The sequence below is a fragment of the Monodelphis domestica genome, chromosome 7 (assembly GCF_027887165.1).
Source record: "Monodelphis domestica isolate mMonDom1 chromosome 7, mMonDom1.pri, whole genome shotgun sequence".
Taxonomy (NCBI): Eukaryota; Metazoa; Chordata; class Mammalia; order Didelphimorphia; family Didelphidae; genus Monodelphis; species Monodelphis domestica.
The window spans coordinates 56,373,186-56,391,782 of NC_077233.1; the positions used below are offsets into that span (position 1 = coordinate 56,373,186).

An 18,597-nucleotide genomic window follows, 5' to 3' on the forward strand; every position below is an offset into this window, starting at 1 on the left:
CTTCTTCCATCAGGAGCCTCACCATCCCCCTGGTCATCTAGTTATCCAGCCTTGCCATTCTCCTCCTCGGCTCATGACTCTCCAGTCACCCACTCCAATCCCAATTAGTCAGCAAGTACCATTGATCCTACGCTAACCTCTCACATCTGTTCACTTCTCCCCACTCACAGGGCAACCACTCTACTTTCAAGCTCTCATCACCTCTTGTCTGGACTTTTGCAACAGCCTCCTAATTGGTCTCCCTGCTTTCAGGCCCTCCTCTCTCCAATCAATCGTCTGCACAGCTGCCGAAATAATTTTCTTCCCAAGGCCAGAGGTCTGACCACGTTACCCCCCTGCTCAGAAAATTCCAGAAGCTCTCTCCTGTCTCTAGGAGGAAAGAAAATCTTCTCTGTCTGACATTTAAAGCACTCTACAGGCTGCCTCCAATTTACCTGTCCAGTCATATTGCCCATCATCTCTTCCTCTCACGTACTCTACATTCCAGCCAACAGTAGTTCCCCGACTCGACATGCTCTTTCTGATTTCTGTGCATTCCTCTGAGTCATCCCTTACACCTCAGATGCCCTCCCTCCTTGTCTTGGCCACTGAGAATCCTTATCTGTCCTTCCCAGCTGAGTTCAGCTATTCTGATTTTGTGAAGCCTTCACAAGCATTTGACACAAATACAACACCCAAAGCTAGATCCTTTATACAAATAAGACAACTGAGGCACAGAGCTTCAAAATGCTCCTTTAAGGTCCCAAAGTGAATGAATGAGTTTAGGTTCCCAGGATGTGGGCAAAGAGGGAGAAGAGGAAGATGGTCCTTCGGGCTCTGTTCCTAGGGAGACGTCATGTCCTGGAGAGAGACTGGAGAAGGGCGGACCTGGACATCTGTACTCAGGGAGAAGAAACACTAACTCTCCACACTGATAGCAAGTGAGGAATAAGAATCTCTAAGGAGAGAAGTGAGCCCCCCTCTCTCTCCTGTGCCTTCTGACTCAACAGAGCTGCCCAGAGTGGCACCATTCCTGAGATGACCAATGGGAAAACCCCAGCCATACCTTAAGATCCCAGCTTGACCAGTCTGGAGAGCAAGTAAAGCTTTAAAGCTCCTTTTGGGAATGGGAACCCAGCTGGAGGGCAGCACTCCTCATGGAGAGGTCTAGGATGAGGGGCTACCAGCCCTTTCTCTCCCTTTGGGAGCTGAGCTTTGGTCCTCTAACATAACCCCCCACCAAGGCTGCTTTGGGAATCTCAGTCTCCCATTTCTCTTGCAGTTCAGGGGCCTCACCGTGATGGGCAGGTGCCCCTCCGAGGTGCTCAGGGACTCGTTGACTGAGCAGTGAATAACTCTGTCCGAGACAATCTGGATCTCGCAGGAAGTCTGGCCAATCTTCACTTGATACTCGCGGCACTCCAGACCCAGGTTGTCATGCTCTTTCTGATTTAAGGAGAAAGATGGGGAGAGAAAAGAATAGAAAGAGAGATGGGGAGGAAGGGAAGGGGGAAGAAGAATAGAAAGGGGAAAGAGAAAGAGGGAGGGAGAGAGACATGTAGGCAGAAAGACACACACACAGACAGAGAGAGAGAGAGACAGAGACAGAGACAGAGACAGAGACAGAGACAAAGATAGAGACAGAGAGCAGAGAGAAAGAAAAGGAAAGGAGAGGGGAAGAGGAGGGTGAGTCACAAAATCCAGACAAATTACTTTATTTGGAGGGAGGCTATAGGCAAAGCATCCTGGGATTAGGCCATCGCCAATCCCAGGCTCACAGTACGTGGAGCTGTTAAAATAGGGGATAAACCGTGAATTTGTGATTTCTTTGGTAGGGGAACTCCAATGAAGACATTCCATCTACCAGTGCATACTCCTCATCTGCAGACTATGGTCCAGGGCCAAATCCAGCCTCTTCCTGCAGTCCTGAGAGCTACCAATGGGTTTTCCATGTTTAAGCACAATAGTAAGTCATAAAATATTACTAAATAAATAAATACAATAAAACTTTATTTGAGGATGGAAAAATCCTTCTGAGCTCATAGGCTGTGCCAAACCAGGGGTTGGGGCTGGTTTTGGTCCATGGGACCATAGTTTTCTGCCTGGGCCTATCACAGCACAGTATGTGTCCCATGTAGGACTTGAACTTGTCTCCCTGGCTCCAGGGTCAGCTCTCTATCCACCATCCCGTACTCCTTCTCTTAGAGCTTTAAAGGACCTTAAAATCATAGGACCATAGACAGGGTAGGAGGGGTTTTGGTTCATCTAGTTCAACCCCTTATTTTACAAATAAATAAACTGAGGAGGGGAAGTGAGTTGCTTTTGGAACTAAAGACTTTACTGGTCCAATCCCTGCATTCCAGGATGAAAGGTATTATTCTATCCATTTCATATTTGGGACAACTGAGACTCAGGTGGGATGGAGCAAGTAAATATCCTCTGTATCCTCCGCATATGGTGAACAACCAAGAACTCAGCCTGGTGGACATTCAACTTTGGGCTGGCTGAGCATTAACCAGGCTTGGAGCTGGCAAGGGCAGCAGGGAGCTCTGGCTCTCTCATTAGAGTCGCTCCCATCCCCACTGTTCTCTCTCCCTTGCATGGTCTCCTATAATTCCTTGGCTTTTCTGCTCTGGCCAGCTGGTGCCAATGTGGGCACAGCATTTGCAGGGCAGTTTCCACAGTGAAACTCTGCTTCCACCCCTGTATAGAGAAGTATGCTGGGGCAGCCATGGCACCCCAGAAGAAGCCCTCAATCCATAGGAGATGCCTGGGGCTGGTCACCCCCAGGACTATCTCTAAGGACCAAGCAGTGACCCTTAACCCAAACATAGCCTGATTCTTGATCCAGGTCAGAGAATCAGCTCTAACCTCAGGCTGGCCAGAGAATCAATCTATGCCATTTGTTCTCTGGGAGGGCCAAGCAAGAGAGCATGAACATCCCTGCTGTCGAGCATGTGGTCTGCCAAGGGAAGGCAGGGCAAAAAAGAGCTCCTGCTGTCTGTAAAGGTCTTGGGGTGAAACTAGGGATTTGGGGTGTCTCAAAGGGGGTTACTGTGGGAGCCGGTCTCCCTGTGATGCTGAGTATTTCAGGCTCTGAACTCCTTAGAGGGATGACAGGACCATCAATCTGAAACCTGAAAGGATCTTGGAAGTCCAACCTCCCCACCATCCTGAAAGGGAAACTGAGGTCTAGGGAAGAAATTGATTTGTCTAAGATTACAGAGTGAAATTTTTAATCCAAATCCAGAGCTGCTTCTGTCACCAGCACCCTTTTCCTCCTCCCTATTACTCACTAGGTTCCTCAATCTTGCCCATACTGGGTTTGGAAGGATTATCAGAGAAGTTTCAGCTTTCGCCACTAAGCCGCCATCTTGGTTCTGCCTCCCCCCAAACCTCCCCTCACTGGGGACTCCACTATTGCTTACGTGGATGACCAGGGTGAGAGGCTCCCCTGGATGGTGTTTAATCCATTTTTCTCTCTTGGCAGTGGAGAACTGGGGATCAGGTAGATACTCCAGGCTGAACCTGCTGCTGGGAAGCAAATTCTTAGGTTCTCCAGGGTCTTCCATGGCGACCTGCTCATCCTCATATGGTTGCCCATTGATGAAAAAATTCACAGGTGCTGACTTGTTGGCTGTGGCCCCAGGGGAGGGGCAGGTGATTAGGGTGGAATTAAGAACTTTACAGAGCTGGAAGGGAGACAGAAACAGGTCAGTCCCTTGGTGGAGATGAGGAGAGACAGGGGAGAGATCCAGAGAGGCAGAGATTGGGAGACATACACAGGGGCCCAGAAAGACAGAGGCACAAGGACAAGAGACATAGACGTCAAAACAGAGAGACACAGAAAGGCAGAAAGAGATCTAGAGAGACCCTTAGAGACAGAGAAACACAAGGATAAAGGCCTAAAGGACAAAGAATAGTCTAGAGAGACAGGCACACAGAGATAGAGACAGACATAAAGACATAAGAATAAAGACACAGAGAGACCTACAGAGACTGAGAAGAGATAGCAACAGTGACAGTGAGAAAGAGACAATCAGAGAGGCACCCAGAGATAGTTATAGAGAAAGATACAGAGACCAGAACAGAGCCATTGCCAGAAAAAGGCAGTAATAGAGAGAAAAAAAGAAATACAGAGGCGGATAACAGAAATATAATACACAAAACGAATGAGGCAGAGACCAAGAGGAAGAGGAGAAGATCTGGATCAACCAAGGCTAGGCTGGCGCCATACTAACTCTTGGCACTGGGGTCTGTAGCTCTGGCTGCCCTGTGCCGGAGACAAGGTAGAAAAGAGGCAGTGATGTCTCGTGGCCAGGTCAGTTGGATGCCAGCAAAAACCATCAATCGCACACATTTGCCCCCCAGTGGGGTGGGGTTGGGGCTCCATCCCCTAATTCAGAGGAGGAAGATGGAGTCGTCTTCATTCAGCCTATACTGGTAGCTGACTGGCTTTCCTCATTCTTCCTCCTTAATGAGATAAACTCACTCTCCATATGTCCCTTCCCTCCCCCTCTCTCCCTCATTGCTTTGTGCTCCTGGGATCTAGGTCTCAAAGTCTTTCTGTCCATAAGACTCTCCCATTCTCATCCCATTTCTGCCTGTGTTCTGCCATCCGTGCCCCCCGCCCCAATATCTTCCACCTCCTGGCCTTTTAGACTCACCGTCTGCTCCTTGCCAATGTAATTCACCATCATGGACACGTTCTGCACCATGTCGAACCGACTGCCCTCCACAGTGATGGTTCTCCCTCCACTGAACAAAGAAAGAGCAGGGTTTGGCAAGTGATGGATGGCCGGACAGGGATGGTGCAGAAGTAGGAGCGAAGATATAGTGATGGGGGTGAGGTAGGGAATTAGGGTGCCACCTAAGATTTAGAATGAATGGCAGCTTGGCATAATTGACCAGACCTGGCTTTAGAGCCCATCTCTGACACTTACTTAGCTAGATGATCCTGGGTAAGTCACTTAATTTCTCTTGAGTTAGGCAGCTGAATTGACAATCAGGAAAAACAGAGTTTGAATCTGGCCTCAGATACTTAGCTATGTGACCCAACCTGTGTCTCAGTTTCCTGATCTTTAAAATGAGGGTATTGCATGCTATGATGTCTAAGGTTCTTTTTGAACTCCTTGTTCATGTAGCCCCTGACATGGGCTAGCCCGGGAAGCCTGTGAGTCATGCCACTGCAATGATCACAAAGCTTTCTATGTGTCTCCTTGATCTAAGTCTCTTCTCACCCTTACTACTGGCAACTGTTGGTGCCTCCCTACCAAAATCACCTGGCATGGTCTTTGTATATTCATGATATCTACTTAAATCTCGGCATGTTTCCTCTGAAAGAAAGTAAGCTCATTGAAGGCAGACTGATTCATTGCTGTTTTTGTATCCACAGGGACTAGTAATGTACTCGGCACACAGTAGGCACTTAATAATTCTTATTTCTGGACTGACTGAATTTTCATAACTACCTTATAAGAGAGGGAGGTGTTGGCCTTATTCTACAGATGATGGAACTAATGGCCAGGGAAGTGATCTGTTCAAGGCTACACAAGGAATTAGTAGCAAAGACAGGACTATGGTCTAAGTTTCTCTTCTTCCTTCTCTTTATTCCTTCCTTCCTTCTTCTCTTCCTCTCCCTACCCCTCTCTCTCTGTCTCCTTTCCTCTCTGGCTCTCTATCCTTGACTCAGTCTTTTTCTCTTTCCTACCTTCTATCTCTCCATTTCCATCTGTCTCGGTTCTTCCTTCCATTTCCATATCTGTTTTTCTCTTCCTTCTTCTCTTTCCCTTTCTCTCTTCTCTTCCTTCCTTCCTTTCTCTTTCTTTTCCTCTGTCTCTCTCCCTCCCCATCTGTCTACCCCTGACTCTATTTCTTTTTCTTCCCCTCCCTCCTGCTCTCTCTTCATTTCCAGCTGTCCTTCGCTCCCTCCCTCCTTTTCTTCCTTTTCTCTCCCTCTCCCTCCCCCTCCAACTGTCCATTTTCATCTGTCTCTCTCCCTCCCTTTTCCTTTCCTTCCTCCTCTTTCTTCCTCCATCTTTCTCTCCCTCTCCATCTCTATCCCTGATTGTTTCTCTTTACTTCTCTTACCTTCCTTCTCCATTTTCATTTCTCTCCCTTCCTTCTTTCCTCCCTTCCTTCCTTCTTCTCTTCCTTTGTCTCTCTCCCTCTATCTCCATCTTTTTTCCTCCCTCTCTGTCTCTCCATTTCCATTTGTCTTCCCTTCCTTCCTTCCTTCCTTCCTTCCTTCCTTCCTTCCTTCCTTCCTTCCTTCCTTATTCTCTCCCTTTGATTCCCTTTCTTCCCCATTTCTCTATTCCTGACTATGTCTTTCTCTTTCTCTTCCTCCCTCTATCACCTCATTTCCATCTGTCTCTTTCCTTCCCTTCCTCCCTCCCTCCCTCTCTGTCTCTTTCTTACAAACCTTGTTTTAGGGGACTCCTGATAAAGAGATTTCCACTATGAACACAGACCTTGCTATTTACAGTCTTATTGAGGTGCCTGGGGAAATCACAAGGTGAGCTGGTGGACCCAGGGGTGCAGAGCTAATATGAGATCCAGGCCTCTTGCCTTTGGGTGGGCTCCACTATCCTTTGGCCAGAGCTCTCCCTGATTCTCTTTCTCTCCTCATCAGGATTAGGATTAAGATGACTGGCTTAAACATTTGCTGGGGATGTTGGCAAGGCTGAATTTTAATGCTCTCCAGCTGTGGCATCTTATGAGATCAGAGCTGGTACATATGTGATGTAAATGTATGCCAGTGTGATAAGAATGAAATGCATGGGGTGGAGGGAGGGTAGGGGAGTGGGCTCACCTGACTGGGCTCCTTCTGGGACTGATGGCTGTGATGATTGGGTCCCTCATGTAGTCAAAAGTAATGTTGCCGCCGATGCAAGATTTGTGCTCGAAACGCACACAGACACGGACAGTGGCAAGCAGCTCCCCTCTTGGCATGGTGCAGGTGATGGTGCTGTCAGTGCGCCTGTGGGAGGAGGGCAGGGCTGCTAAGTGGTTGGCTACTGAGCTACTGGGCAGAGCTGGCCATCATGCTACCAACATTATCTTCTTCCTACTGGGTCCCAGGAGCTGTCCCAATCCCTCCCCCTCCAGCCTAGGGAGAGCTGCCAAATCTGGAGTGAAGAGGGTGCCAGGTTTAGTGTAGCTGTGGAAAAGCAGCAGGATCTTCTTTCTCATCCTCCCTATTCCTAGTCCAAGACACCAGTACCTCCTATCTGAGATACAAAAAACTGGAGTCCCTGCTGCTGGCCTCCCCTTCCCAACTCACTGAACCATCCTGCCCACGATGCCACCAAACTCATCTTCCTAAACTAGGCCTTCCTGTGTGAGAGCCTCAATGTTGTTCCAGTGTCTACTACATCAAACTCCCATTTGGGACTCTCTACAACCTGGCCGTATCCTATCCAGCCAACCTTATTCCTCCTCTCTTGAATTTACCTTCCATTCAGGTCAGGCTAGGTTCCTCCCTCACTTCCAACACATTCTTATTCCTGTGTTTGGACCTTTATTCACCACTTTCCCTCTTCTTTCACTCATCCCAGTTCTACCCAGTTCACACTTCCCCTCTTCTTCTAAGAAGCCTTCCCAGATTATCTCAGCCTTCAATGCCCCTCCTCTTCTCTGATCTCTGAATGGCCCTTCTGCCCCACACCAGACAATTTCCTTTCCTATCCCTCTGAGTGTCTAACAGTGCTCTGAATTATAGTGTGGTAGTTGTAGTATAAGTATAGAAGTTCATCTCAGTTTCTAGACTCTAAGCTTCCTGAGGGCAGGTACTGGGCTACCTTCTTCTCTGTTTCCAAGACAGTCAAAGCACAGGGCATGGGATATGAGGAGTGTTTGGTGAAGACTTGGTGGTTAATCGAAGGCCTGTAGCCAAAGAATGCTCAGCACAGAGTAGGTGCTTTATGAAGTGAGTGAGTTAAGGACTGAATGAGTACAGATCTTGGGGATCTCAAAGCACTTTGTATATTTATAGTCAGTCTTCTCTAGGTAGGAGGAGTACTCCAAGGAGACAGGGATTTCCTCCTCAGGTTAAAAGAAGAGATCTATCTCATGGCTTTGAAATCTAGGAAGTCCCCCCCCCCCAATTAATCCTATAAGGGCTATACCCCGGGGCCTGCAGCTACAGTTTAAGAGCCCTGGGTTCCACCCTGCTCCAGCAGCATCCCATCCAACAGCTTACAAGGAGGTTCAGTCTCATACTTAGCTTGAAGAGAGAAGGTGCCACCTGGTCCCCACCCCATGCAACCCACCTTAATCCCTTGGCTTACACGAGATTCAAACACTGTTTGGTGTCATTGACCAGGACATGGAGTTCAGATCCCACTCCAAGGTCACTCCCTCGGATAGTCACTCTGGTGCCCCCAGCCTTTGGGCCAATATCTGGTTCCATGGAATAGACAACTGGAAGCTGATAAGGAGAAAGGAAACAAAGAGGAGGAAGGATAGGGAAGGGGGAAGGGAATGGAAAGGAGGAGAAGAGGAGAAAGCATGGAGAGATTCAGGAAGGAGGAAGGCAGGGAGCAATGAGAAAGGAAGAAAACAGAGAGTGTGAGAAGAAAAGGAAGAAGGAAAAGAGACAGGGGAGGAGAACAAGGAAGAAAAAGAAAGAGAATGAGAAAGGTGATGTGAGGAAAAGAGAGGAAGTAAGCAAGAAAGCCAGAAAAGAGGGAGAAACATTGAAGTAAGTGAGTGGGGGGAGAAAAAAGTAGGGAATGAGAAAAATAAAACAACAATGAGGAGAGGTAAAAAGGGAAGTAGGAAGGGAAAGGAGAGAGGAAGGAAAATGAGAACAACAGAGGAAGGAAGGGAAGAGAGGATTGGAGTGAAGGGGAGATGAAAGAGATGAAGATGGGAGGAAGAAGAGAGGAGCGGAGAGAAGGGGGAGATGAAAGAGATGAAGATAGGAGGAAGAAGAGAAGAGAAGAGAGGAGAGGAGAGGGAAGGGGAGGAAGAAAGGGGAAGGGAGAAAAGGAGAGAAGGTGGGGGGAGGAAAGAAGAGGGGAGGAGGGGAGAGGAGAGAAGACATATTCAGCCTCTAGACTCAGTCAAGTTCTTGTCAATTGTTATACAAACAACCTCCAGCGTTCCTTTCCCCAAAGTTTTGCTTCTTCCTTCCGGAGCAGGAAGGATTCTTCAAGTGAAGCCAGTCCACCTAGCTCTCCCTGCCCCACCTCTCACTGACTCTTGACTGTCTGCCCCACACAACGGGCACCAGATTGCAGAGGATTTCCTTCTCTGCACCAACCAGGTTAGAGCCCTGTTCTAGCAGCACAAAGTAGGCTTGTGCATCCTCTTGCCTCCTTCTGGAATGGTTTCCTGCTGTGGATCCATGACTTTAGTACTCTGACAGTACTGAGGACGTGGCTGCCCAGCCTGGCAGTATACCCAGGCTAAAGATGAGAGGGCTGTTTTCCAGAAAGGGGAACATCAGTATTCTCAATGAGTTGATATTCGTAGCCCTAAATTTCTTCTTTCGTCAAGTGATGGAGTTGAACTCAATGCCACTGAAATCCCTTCTACCTTTGCCTTTGCCAGTCTTTTCCCTCCCACTCAACACTAGCCTGGGGATAGAGCATATGCTATCCTTCCATTTAAGGACCAGCCTAGAGGCTCAGCATTGGGTGGGTCTGAAGCTCATCAATGTTCTGGCCATAGCAGCTCTCCAAGAGCAGGTACGGATTTGTGGCAGGGTCCTAGTCTTTATTAGCAGAATCAGTAACTACCATTCAGCTGAGATGCCCCTCCATCCATTCTCAATTCCCCTAATCAATCGGCTTCTCTCAACTCTCAAAGCATCTCATTTTTGGTCATCTGTTTCCCTGTTGTATCCCATCTTAACCCTTCAGCTCTGGGATATTAGTTTCTTTAAAACAGGATTTATTTTCTCTTTTTCTCATAGGATCAGAGATTTAGAACTGGATGGGTCTGTGGAGACCTTTGAGGCCAACAGCCTCATTTCTCAGAATTCTCAGAAACAGGAATTCATGTGCCCATGATCACACAGCCAATACCTGTCAGGGGTAGAACCTGAATCCAGTTCCTACCCTTGTGCCATGCTGCCTTTGTAGTCTCCATGCCTAGCACAGCATTATTCACAGGGTCGGCACTTAAGATCATGATCTAATCATCCATGGGCCCTTAGAGGTAATCTAGTCCCAACCCCTCATTTAAAAGATAAGAAACTGATGCCTAGGGAAGCCAAGAAATTTGCCCAATGATAGATAGTATGGGGCCAAAGAGGAGATTTGCTTTCAGTTAGTTTCCTTTGACTTCAAATCCAGCATTCTTTTCACTGCACCATTTTGGCTGAATCAATGTTGAATTTGTTGAAATCTTGAGGCTATTGAAATATTTTAGGCTGAGGAGCGCACAGTCTTGTTGGCATTCAATTGACTTACAGAGATAAATGGTTAGGAGTCATGGGGTTAAACCAACAAGAGACGCTGCTTCTTGCTCACACTGTATCTACAGGAACCCAGAGGTAGGGAGGAGAAATAAAAGGCCATCTTCTTCTCCTTATTCCTCTATCTAGGGCACCCCCATTATCAAATGAGATAATATTTGCAAAGCTCTTAGCACAGTGCCTGGCCCATAATAGGGGCTGAATCAATGTTTCTTTCCTTCTTCCTTTTTCCAAACATCTCAGTCAGTGGGGGTGGGTGGGAGATGCACAGCAGGACACTGTGGGATGAGAATTGAATCATCCAGGAAGAGTCTTACCACATAGGAATAGCGTTCCCTCGACTTCCCCTCTTTGCTCACGTTAACAGTTATGACATCAGAAAAGGGGCTGGGTGATGGGCCAGTCCAGCAAACGATCCTAATGGAAAGAAGAAGCTGGTAAGGAGAGACAGGAAGCTGCTCCCCAGGGCAACCAATCAGCCCAAGGGGAGAAGATGCTGTGGCAGCTAAACAGTTTTCTCCCCCTCAGACTTCCAGTCACCATGAAAGGGGCCAGATGAGATGGACCCAAACATGGCAGTGACTTATGACAATGGCAAGGTAGACCAGTATGACTGTGTGAAATGTCTCTGAGCCTGGGAGGTACACAGGTCCAACTTTCCCCAATCTCTCTCATCCTGAATCTGGATTATGATTGCTTGAGCAGGAAGAAGGATATGTTATACCCTTGTAAGCCACGTCCAGCACTGAGGGAATAAAGAAAAAGTCAACCTCCCTGTTGTTAATCCCCTTGCTCCCCCACTAAAGATCTCATTCCCCACCTAATCTGTGCTTTTGCACTCTTATCTGGAATCACTTCTCCCATCCAAATCCCACCCAACCATCGAGAAATACTTTGAATGGCACCTCCTCTACAAAGCCTCCCTTGGTCACCCAATTCACAACTAATCTCACCTTTCTCTGGCCTGCAGCAACTCATCACCCAGTCCAAACCTTTAAATGAATATCTGTTCTTCCTTTCCTTTCCTCTTTCCTTTCCTCTTTCCTTTCCTTTCCTTTCCTTTCCTTTCCTTTCCTTTCCTTTCCTTTTCTTTCCTTTCCTTTCCTTTCCTTTCCTTTCCTTTCCTTTCCTTTCCTTTCCTTTCCTTTCCTTTCCTTTCCTTTCCTTTCCTTTCCTTTCCTTTCCTTTCCTTTCCTTTCCTTTCCTTTCCTTTCCTTTCCTTTCCTTTCCTTCCTTCCTTCCTTCCTTCCTTCCTTCCTTCCTTCCTTCCTTCCTTCCTTCCTTCCTTCCTTCCTTCCAATTAGACTATTTTCCTTGAAAGCAAGGGCCATCTTAGGATCTCAGATCCAGATCTGGAAAGGACCTTGGAGGTGATATCTAGTCTAGTGTTGTTATTTTACAGGTGAGGAAACTGAGGCCTATGGAGATTAAGTTATCCAAGGTCATAACAAGTAATGTCAGAGGCCAGATTTGAACCAAATTCCTTTGACTCCAGAGTCAATACCTTCCCCCTGTTTCCTGCTATCTTCCTTACACATCTCTTGTTTCCTCCCTATTCCTATTCTCTAATGTCTGGGCACAAGTCTGGGCACATGGTAGACATCTAATAATATAAATACCAGTTGCATTTCCCCAGGTCAAGGACACGGTTGGAACCCTAAATGACCTGGTATTAGTCTATGGTTAATCCATGCCAGTAGTAGCCTGCTGTATCAAAATAAGCATTGCCCTGGGAATTCAGGCAGCCTGGGTTTCTTTCCTGGCTTTGATAGCAATTTGCTGTGGAATTCTGGGAGAGTCGCTTCTCTTCCCCAGTCCTCAATTTCCTCACCTGTGAAAAGATGGGGCTGGACCAGGTGGTCCCGAATACCTTCCTAGTTCTAATATTCTAGGATTTCCAAAGGTGAGAAAGGAGGGCCATTGTGGGTGGTCCTCAGGACCTCCTGAGCTGTACTCACTCCTCAGAGACGATGTATCTGCTTTCGAGAGGTTCACAGGCCACACCGCCGATCCATGTGCTGTGGGCCACTTCGCTGAATCTGCGCCCTAGGTTCTTCCCACGGATCGTCAGAAGGGTCCCTCCTTCCAGGGGGCCGCTCAGGGGCTCGATCTGCCAAGGATACCAGGCCAAGCGGAGGGTGAAGGTTTAAGCGATTGCCAAGGCAAGGGAAGAGGAATGGGGCTGGGGGCATAAAGGGCTGGCACAGGAAGGACACTAGGGCTGATAGGTGACAGACACCTATAAGAATTATTTAAATAGTTACATCCACTCCTCTCACAACAGTCCTGCGATGGAGGGAGCAGCCTCCCTGCTTAACGCATGGGGCAGCGGAGGCCTGGAGATGAGAAGTAACTTGTCCCCCTGGCAAAGAGCTGCTGAAGTTCAAATGCAGGATTGGAGCCCCACTGTTCTTGACTCCAAGTCTGGCCCTCCATCCCCGACCCTAGGCTGCCTCTCTCTGGGTGTGAGACCTAGACTAGGGGCTCCTTGAGGGCACGACTATCTTTTGCCTCTTCCTGTATAGCACTTAGCAGAGTGCTCAGTACCTTGCAGGCATGTAACCAATGTTTATTGAATGAATGAATTATAGGAATGAGTGTATACATAAACTGGATGTCATAGAGAGGATCCATTAAGAGAATGCAAGCCCTCTGTATCTCCCTCCAAATGTCTGGCACACAGTAGGTGTTAATGAATGCCTGCTGAGTGATTAATATATAGAAATGATTGTATTGCATGAATATATGTGAAAATATGCTAGAAAGGCTGTATGACAGAGAGAGAGAGAAGGAAAGAGAGAGGGGGAGAGAAAGAGAGAGAGGGAGAAGGAAGAAGAGAGAAAGAGAGAGGGGGGAGAGAGAAGGGGAAGAGAGGGAGAAAGAGAAGGAGAGAGTGGTGGGGAGAGAGGAAGAGAGAGGTGGGAAGAGGGAAAGAGAGAGAAAAAGAGAGGGAGAGGAAAAAAGAAAGAAAGAGAGAGAGAAGGGGAGAGGGAGGAAGAGAGGAAAAGAGAGAGGGGGAGAGAGAGAAGGGGAAGAGAGGGAGAGAGGTGGGGAGAGAGAGGAAGAGAGAGAGGGAGAGGAAAGAAGAGAGAGAGAAAGGGAGAGGGGGAAATGGAGGAAAAGAGAGAAGAAGAGAGAGAAAGAAAGAGAGAGAAAGAGAGGGGAGAGAGAGAAGGGGAAGAGAGGAAGAGAGAGGTGGGGGAGAGGGAGGGAGAAAGAGGGGAGAGAGAGAGGGGGGAGAGAGTGGATAGGGAGAGAGAGAGGGAGAGAGAGAGAGAGAGAGAGTGCAAGAAAGAGAGGTAGAGAGAGAATACACAAATGTGTCATATGATTATAAGGTCCAATATGGAAAGAATGTATGTTAGAGATAAGAAGACCAATGATTGATTTAGGATTGGAGGAGGCCTTAAAGGTCACCTAATTCAATCCCCTCTTTTAATTTTCTTTATATATATATATGTATATATATATATATAATATTCTTTAAATTAAATTTTATTTTTTCAATTTTTTCAATTATCAGACATTTGTTTTTCTCTCTTTTCCATCTTCCAACTGGAAAAAATAAGACCTTAAATCCTTGTAATAAATAAGCAAAGAAAAGTTGGCCATGTCCAGACATGGTTCTCATCCCACATCTTGAATCCATCACCTTTCTACTGGGAAGTGGGTAGCGGGCTTTCTCATTTTACTACTGCTGCTACTACTAGCTAGCATTTATAGTTTTTAGGATCTGCAAAGAGCTTTAAACATGTTAATTCATTTGTTTCTCATAACAACCCTATGAGATAGATAGAAACAATTATAATTCCCATTTTACAGATAAGAAAACTGAGGCACATAAAGGTTTGTATGTGTGTGTGTGTGTGTGTGTGTGTGTGTGTGTGTGTGTGTGTGTGTGTGTGTGTCTTGACCAAGGTCACAGAGCTAAGAGATTGTTGAGGTAGGATTTGAACTTCTTGAGTACAAGTCTCACACTTTATCTACTGTGCCAACTCTATATCTATACTTTTTTTTTTTAACCCTTATCCTCTGCCTTAGTATGGACTCTAAGTATCAGTTCTAAGGCAAAAGTGTGATAAGGTCTAGGTACTAGGGTTAAGTGACTTGCTTAGGTTCACACAACTAGGAATGTCTAAAGATCAAATTTGAACCCAACTCTTCCTGACTCCAAGCTTAGAACTTTATCCAGTGAGCCATACAGCTGTATTGCCTATCTACCCTTTAAAAAGAAGTTTGAGGATTTGAACCCAGGTCCTTTGACTTCAAATCTAGTACTTGTTCTAATATATCAAATTATCAGGACATATTGTGTGTATATGTTAGGTCTGTGCACAAACACTTACCTTCCTGATCTCTGGGGCAGGGCAGGTGGTTGTGACTGGCTGGGGATTCTGATTCAGTCGACAGCCCTCATTCCAGATACATCGGTGGCCCAGGTCCTCTCTCCCCATGCACTGAGAACAGTCTGTGCTCCCCATGGCGCAGTTGTAGACCTCCACTGTAGCACAAGAGACCAGGGTGAGCACATGTCCCCCAGCTTCCCATCCGCTCCTTCCTGGAGCCCCAACTGGCCCCAGCCCCCAGCCATCATCCATCTGCATTAGCAACAGGCACGCTCCACACTGCCTGAATCATGGGGACCTTGGCTCTGCGCCAAAGCCTTCCCAGAAGTGCTGGGCATTCATTCCCACCGAAATATAATTTAGCAGTTGGGGGGTGAGGGAAACAGAGCAATCTGGTCAATCTCTGTTGCATTTTTCAAATTTTTAGCATCCACATGGGGATCTCCGTGGTTTACTCCATCCTGAAAGCTGTGAGATTGTGCCAGGGGGCTGCCTCTGTGGCTCTCCATTAGTCCTTCACTACTTCCTCAGTTCTTCCACTCCTCTTCTGCCTCTCCTTAGAGTATTTTTTAAAAACTCTTACCTTCCATCTTGGAGTCAATACTGTGCTTTGGTTCCAAGGCAGAAGAGAGGTAAGGGCTAGGCAATGGGGGTCCAGTGACTTGCCCAGGGTCACACAGCTGGGAAGTATCTGAGGTCATATTTGAACCCAGGACCTTCCATCTCTCTCTACATTAAGCCACTTAGCTATCCCCACCCTTCCCAATGAGCTTTTTTTTTTTAGCTCTCTAGGTCATTCCAAAGGGTCTCATCATTGAACAAAAGGAATCTTTTAGACCCTCCATGTGCTGTATTCTAGGATCCAGCTTCATTGGGTTACAGGTTGTTCCTTAGACATGGCACTTCCAACTCCATGCTAGTCCCCATTCCTCCCTCCTCGCCTCCTTCCCACCTTCTCTGAAGACCTAGATCAAATCCCACCTTCTGGAGAAAGCATTTTCTAGTCCACTCAACCTCCAATTCACCAGTGTCCAGTAAATCATGAAAAGCTTTACAAAAGAAACTTCCAGCCAACCTTCCAGCCCTCTACTCAGCATGAGACTCAGAGGAGTGAAGAGAGCCAATCTGGTGACTCTTGGACCCTCAGGGATGGTTGGGTGATGGGTTGGGGGGAACAGGCCATAAGATCAATGAGGGTCTCCCCTACTCAGCAATTCCCCTTGATGTTGTCATCAACTCTGGGAATGTTAGAGCAAGATGGGACCTTAGGGACTATCCAGTACATCTTTCTTCATTTAACCTGCCCAAGGTCACACAGAAGAGCCAGGACTAGAACTCAGATGTTTTTGCTATCATGCCACCAGTGGTGAGAGATGCACAAAACCAGAGGGCTAATAGCAGTTGTGAATGACCCTCTGTATGAATCTTGGGTGACCATAGTTATGTACACATTGTCGTTTCCATTTGAATGTAAGCTTCTTGAAGGCAGGGACTATTTTATCTTTGTATCTCCAGTTTCAGGAGGGGCTTAATTGGAGTTCATTGACTAGGAAAACTCCTGGTAGAGGGCTTTAGAACCCATCATCAAATGGATGCCCCCATCTTTCCAAGGTACCATGGGCCAGTGCCCTGGATTTGGACTCAGAGGATCTGGGTTCAAATCCTAGAAACTCCTTAGACTCCCTAGACTCTGTTTTCTCATCTGCTAAAGGAACTTGATGATTTCTGAAGTCCCCTCCTATACATAAGGAAGAGTGACCAGAGGATTGCTTGATTAATTGGCTGAGTATTATTTCAGGTGATGAGATTACCATGCAGTCAGGTATGCACATTTAAGCCCTTTCTAGAAGTACTAGAGAGAGAAAGCCCTAAGAAGCATCCAAGAAACGGGTGTAGCTGTTTCTCCTTAAATCTGATAGAAGTCACAGGTTCTATTAGATAGAACTCACCTGTTCTATTGGGTTTTAATCTATAATTATGAGGGGAATGGTCCAGTTATCAAAGACCAATCAGAATGAGATCACCAAAAAAAAAAAGGAGGGCACCATGCCTGACACACAGTAACCTCTTAAAAATGGTTGTTGGGGGCAGCTGGGGGCATCAATGGACAGAATTCTAGGCTTGGAGTTGGGAGGACCTGGGTTCAAAAATCTGGCCTCAAACACTTCCTAGCTGTGTGACCCTGGGCAAGTCACTAAACTCCAATTGCCTAGCCCTTAGTGCTCCTCGGTCTTGGAACGGATAGTTAGTATTGATTCTAAGATGGAATGTGAGGGCTTAAAAATAATCATAATAATGATTGTTGACTGACTGACTCTGAGGAATGGACCAACAGCATACATCCATCTTCATGGGAAGTGTTCTAATCTCAAAAATGTTCAATATCATCATGGTGGAAGGGGACCCAACAAATCAATGGCTTTGCCTTGAGCTCTTGGAGGCCAATGATCAAACTTTCTAAGGCTTCCGACGATCCTAAATCTGTGGGGTCATCTAGTCTAACTCCTTCATTCTACAGATGAGACCAAAACCAGGAAGGTTACATGTTTGCCTAAGATCACAAAAGGAGTGGGGCAGGATTTGGGTTCAGGTCTTAATTTGGGGCTCTTCCTGCTTTACCATGGCATTTCCTGAATTCACTAATATGTGGCTCCCCCAACTTTCATTAGCCAGATTATTTCCTCCTCCATTCAGCTCTTAGAAGAAAGAGGAAAATAATAGAAACAGGCAGATTTCCGTGACTCATTCAAAAGAAAGACTTCCAGGGCATGTCTTGGATTCAGCCCAATACTAAATCTCATCTCCATCTCCCTTGCCCATCCTGGGCAGAGAGAAAAGAAGATATTCATGACGGGGCCCCATCAATAAAGTTAGATGCCATCAGGGCCAGAAGACTCTGCTGACTAAGGCAAGAATGGAGCCTCAGGCATTTAAGAAAACTTGGTTCGTTGTCTTCCTCCCACCCCCTAACTTGGCATCCCCCAAAGTTCAATACTCAGCCTTCTGTTCTCTCTTGCTAAGAGACTGCATTCTCCACTGTGACAGCTTCAACTATCACTTCTAGCTGCATGATTCCCAACCCCAGCTCTCCCGTCCTGAGCTTCCAGTGGTCCCACGTGTCCATCTGCACCTCAAACTTGATGTGGGCCAGAGCAGACTCATGGAGAGGCTCTGGAGAGATGGCAGCTGTGGATGGAGGCTGAAAAGGGCTCCCGGCTGCCCTAAATTGCTTTCCAGGCCATAGAGAATATTAGGATATTCTTTTGTTCTAGCCACTGGTGGAATCAGCATGAGGGGAAGCTTGATCTTGGTGGTCTGAGGCAGAGGATATTGGAAGCAGACCTTGAGTGTGCAGAGGACAGAGAGTTTGCATGGAGGCAGAAAGAGAGAGAGAAAGACTGATTCGTTAACACATATGTGTGCCAGTATTAGGAAGGCAAGGGTAGCTTGGGTAGCTCAGCGGATTGAGAGCCAGGCCTAGAGATGAGAGGTCCTGGGTTCAAATCTGGCCTCAGACACTTCCCAGCTGTGTGACCCTGGGCAAGTCACTTAACCCCCCATTGCCTAGCCCTTACCACTCTTCTGGCTTAGAACCAAAACACAGTATTAATTCCAAGAGAGAAGGTAAGGGTTAAAAAAAAATTAAATTAAAAATAAAAAAACCTTATAGGATCATAGGAACAGAAATATGGAAGTGAAAGGGACCTTTATAATGATTAATTCAATTTATAGATGAGGAAACAGAAGCTCAAGGGGTTTGGGAATTGCTCAAGGTCATATAGGTAGGATTTGAATTCTGGACCTCGGACCTCAGATTGAGTATTCCTTCCATTGAACTAGCCCACT

The 18,597-nt window shown here is 46.9% G+C and overlaps 1 protein-coding gene across 1 annotated transcript in view; it reads right to left on the reverse strand.

Moving 5' to 3' along the window:
* The window catches only part of PLXND1 (plexin D1), a 225,249-nt gene that overhangs the window by 62,509 nt on the left and 144,143 nt on the right, over positions 1-18,597 (reverse strand). Inside the window, 8 exon segments of the mRNA XM_056804691.1 lie at positions 1,276-1,425; positions 3,408-3,671; positions 4,647-4,737; positions 6,794-6,961; positions 8,271-8,410; positions 10,723-10,822; positions 12,364-12,515; positions 14,752-14,906. Of these exon segments, the coding sequence (XP_056660669.1) occupies positions 1,276-1,425; positions 3,408-3,671; positions 4,647-4,737; positions 6,794-6,961; positions 8,271-8,410; positions 10,723-10,822; positions 12,364-12,515; positions 14,752-14,906 (1,220 nt within the window).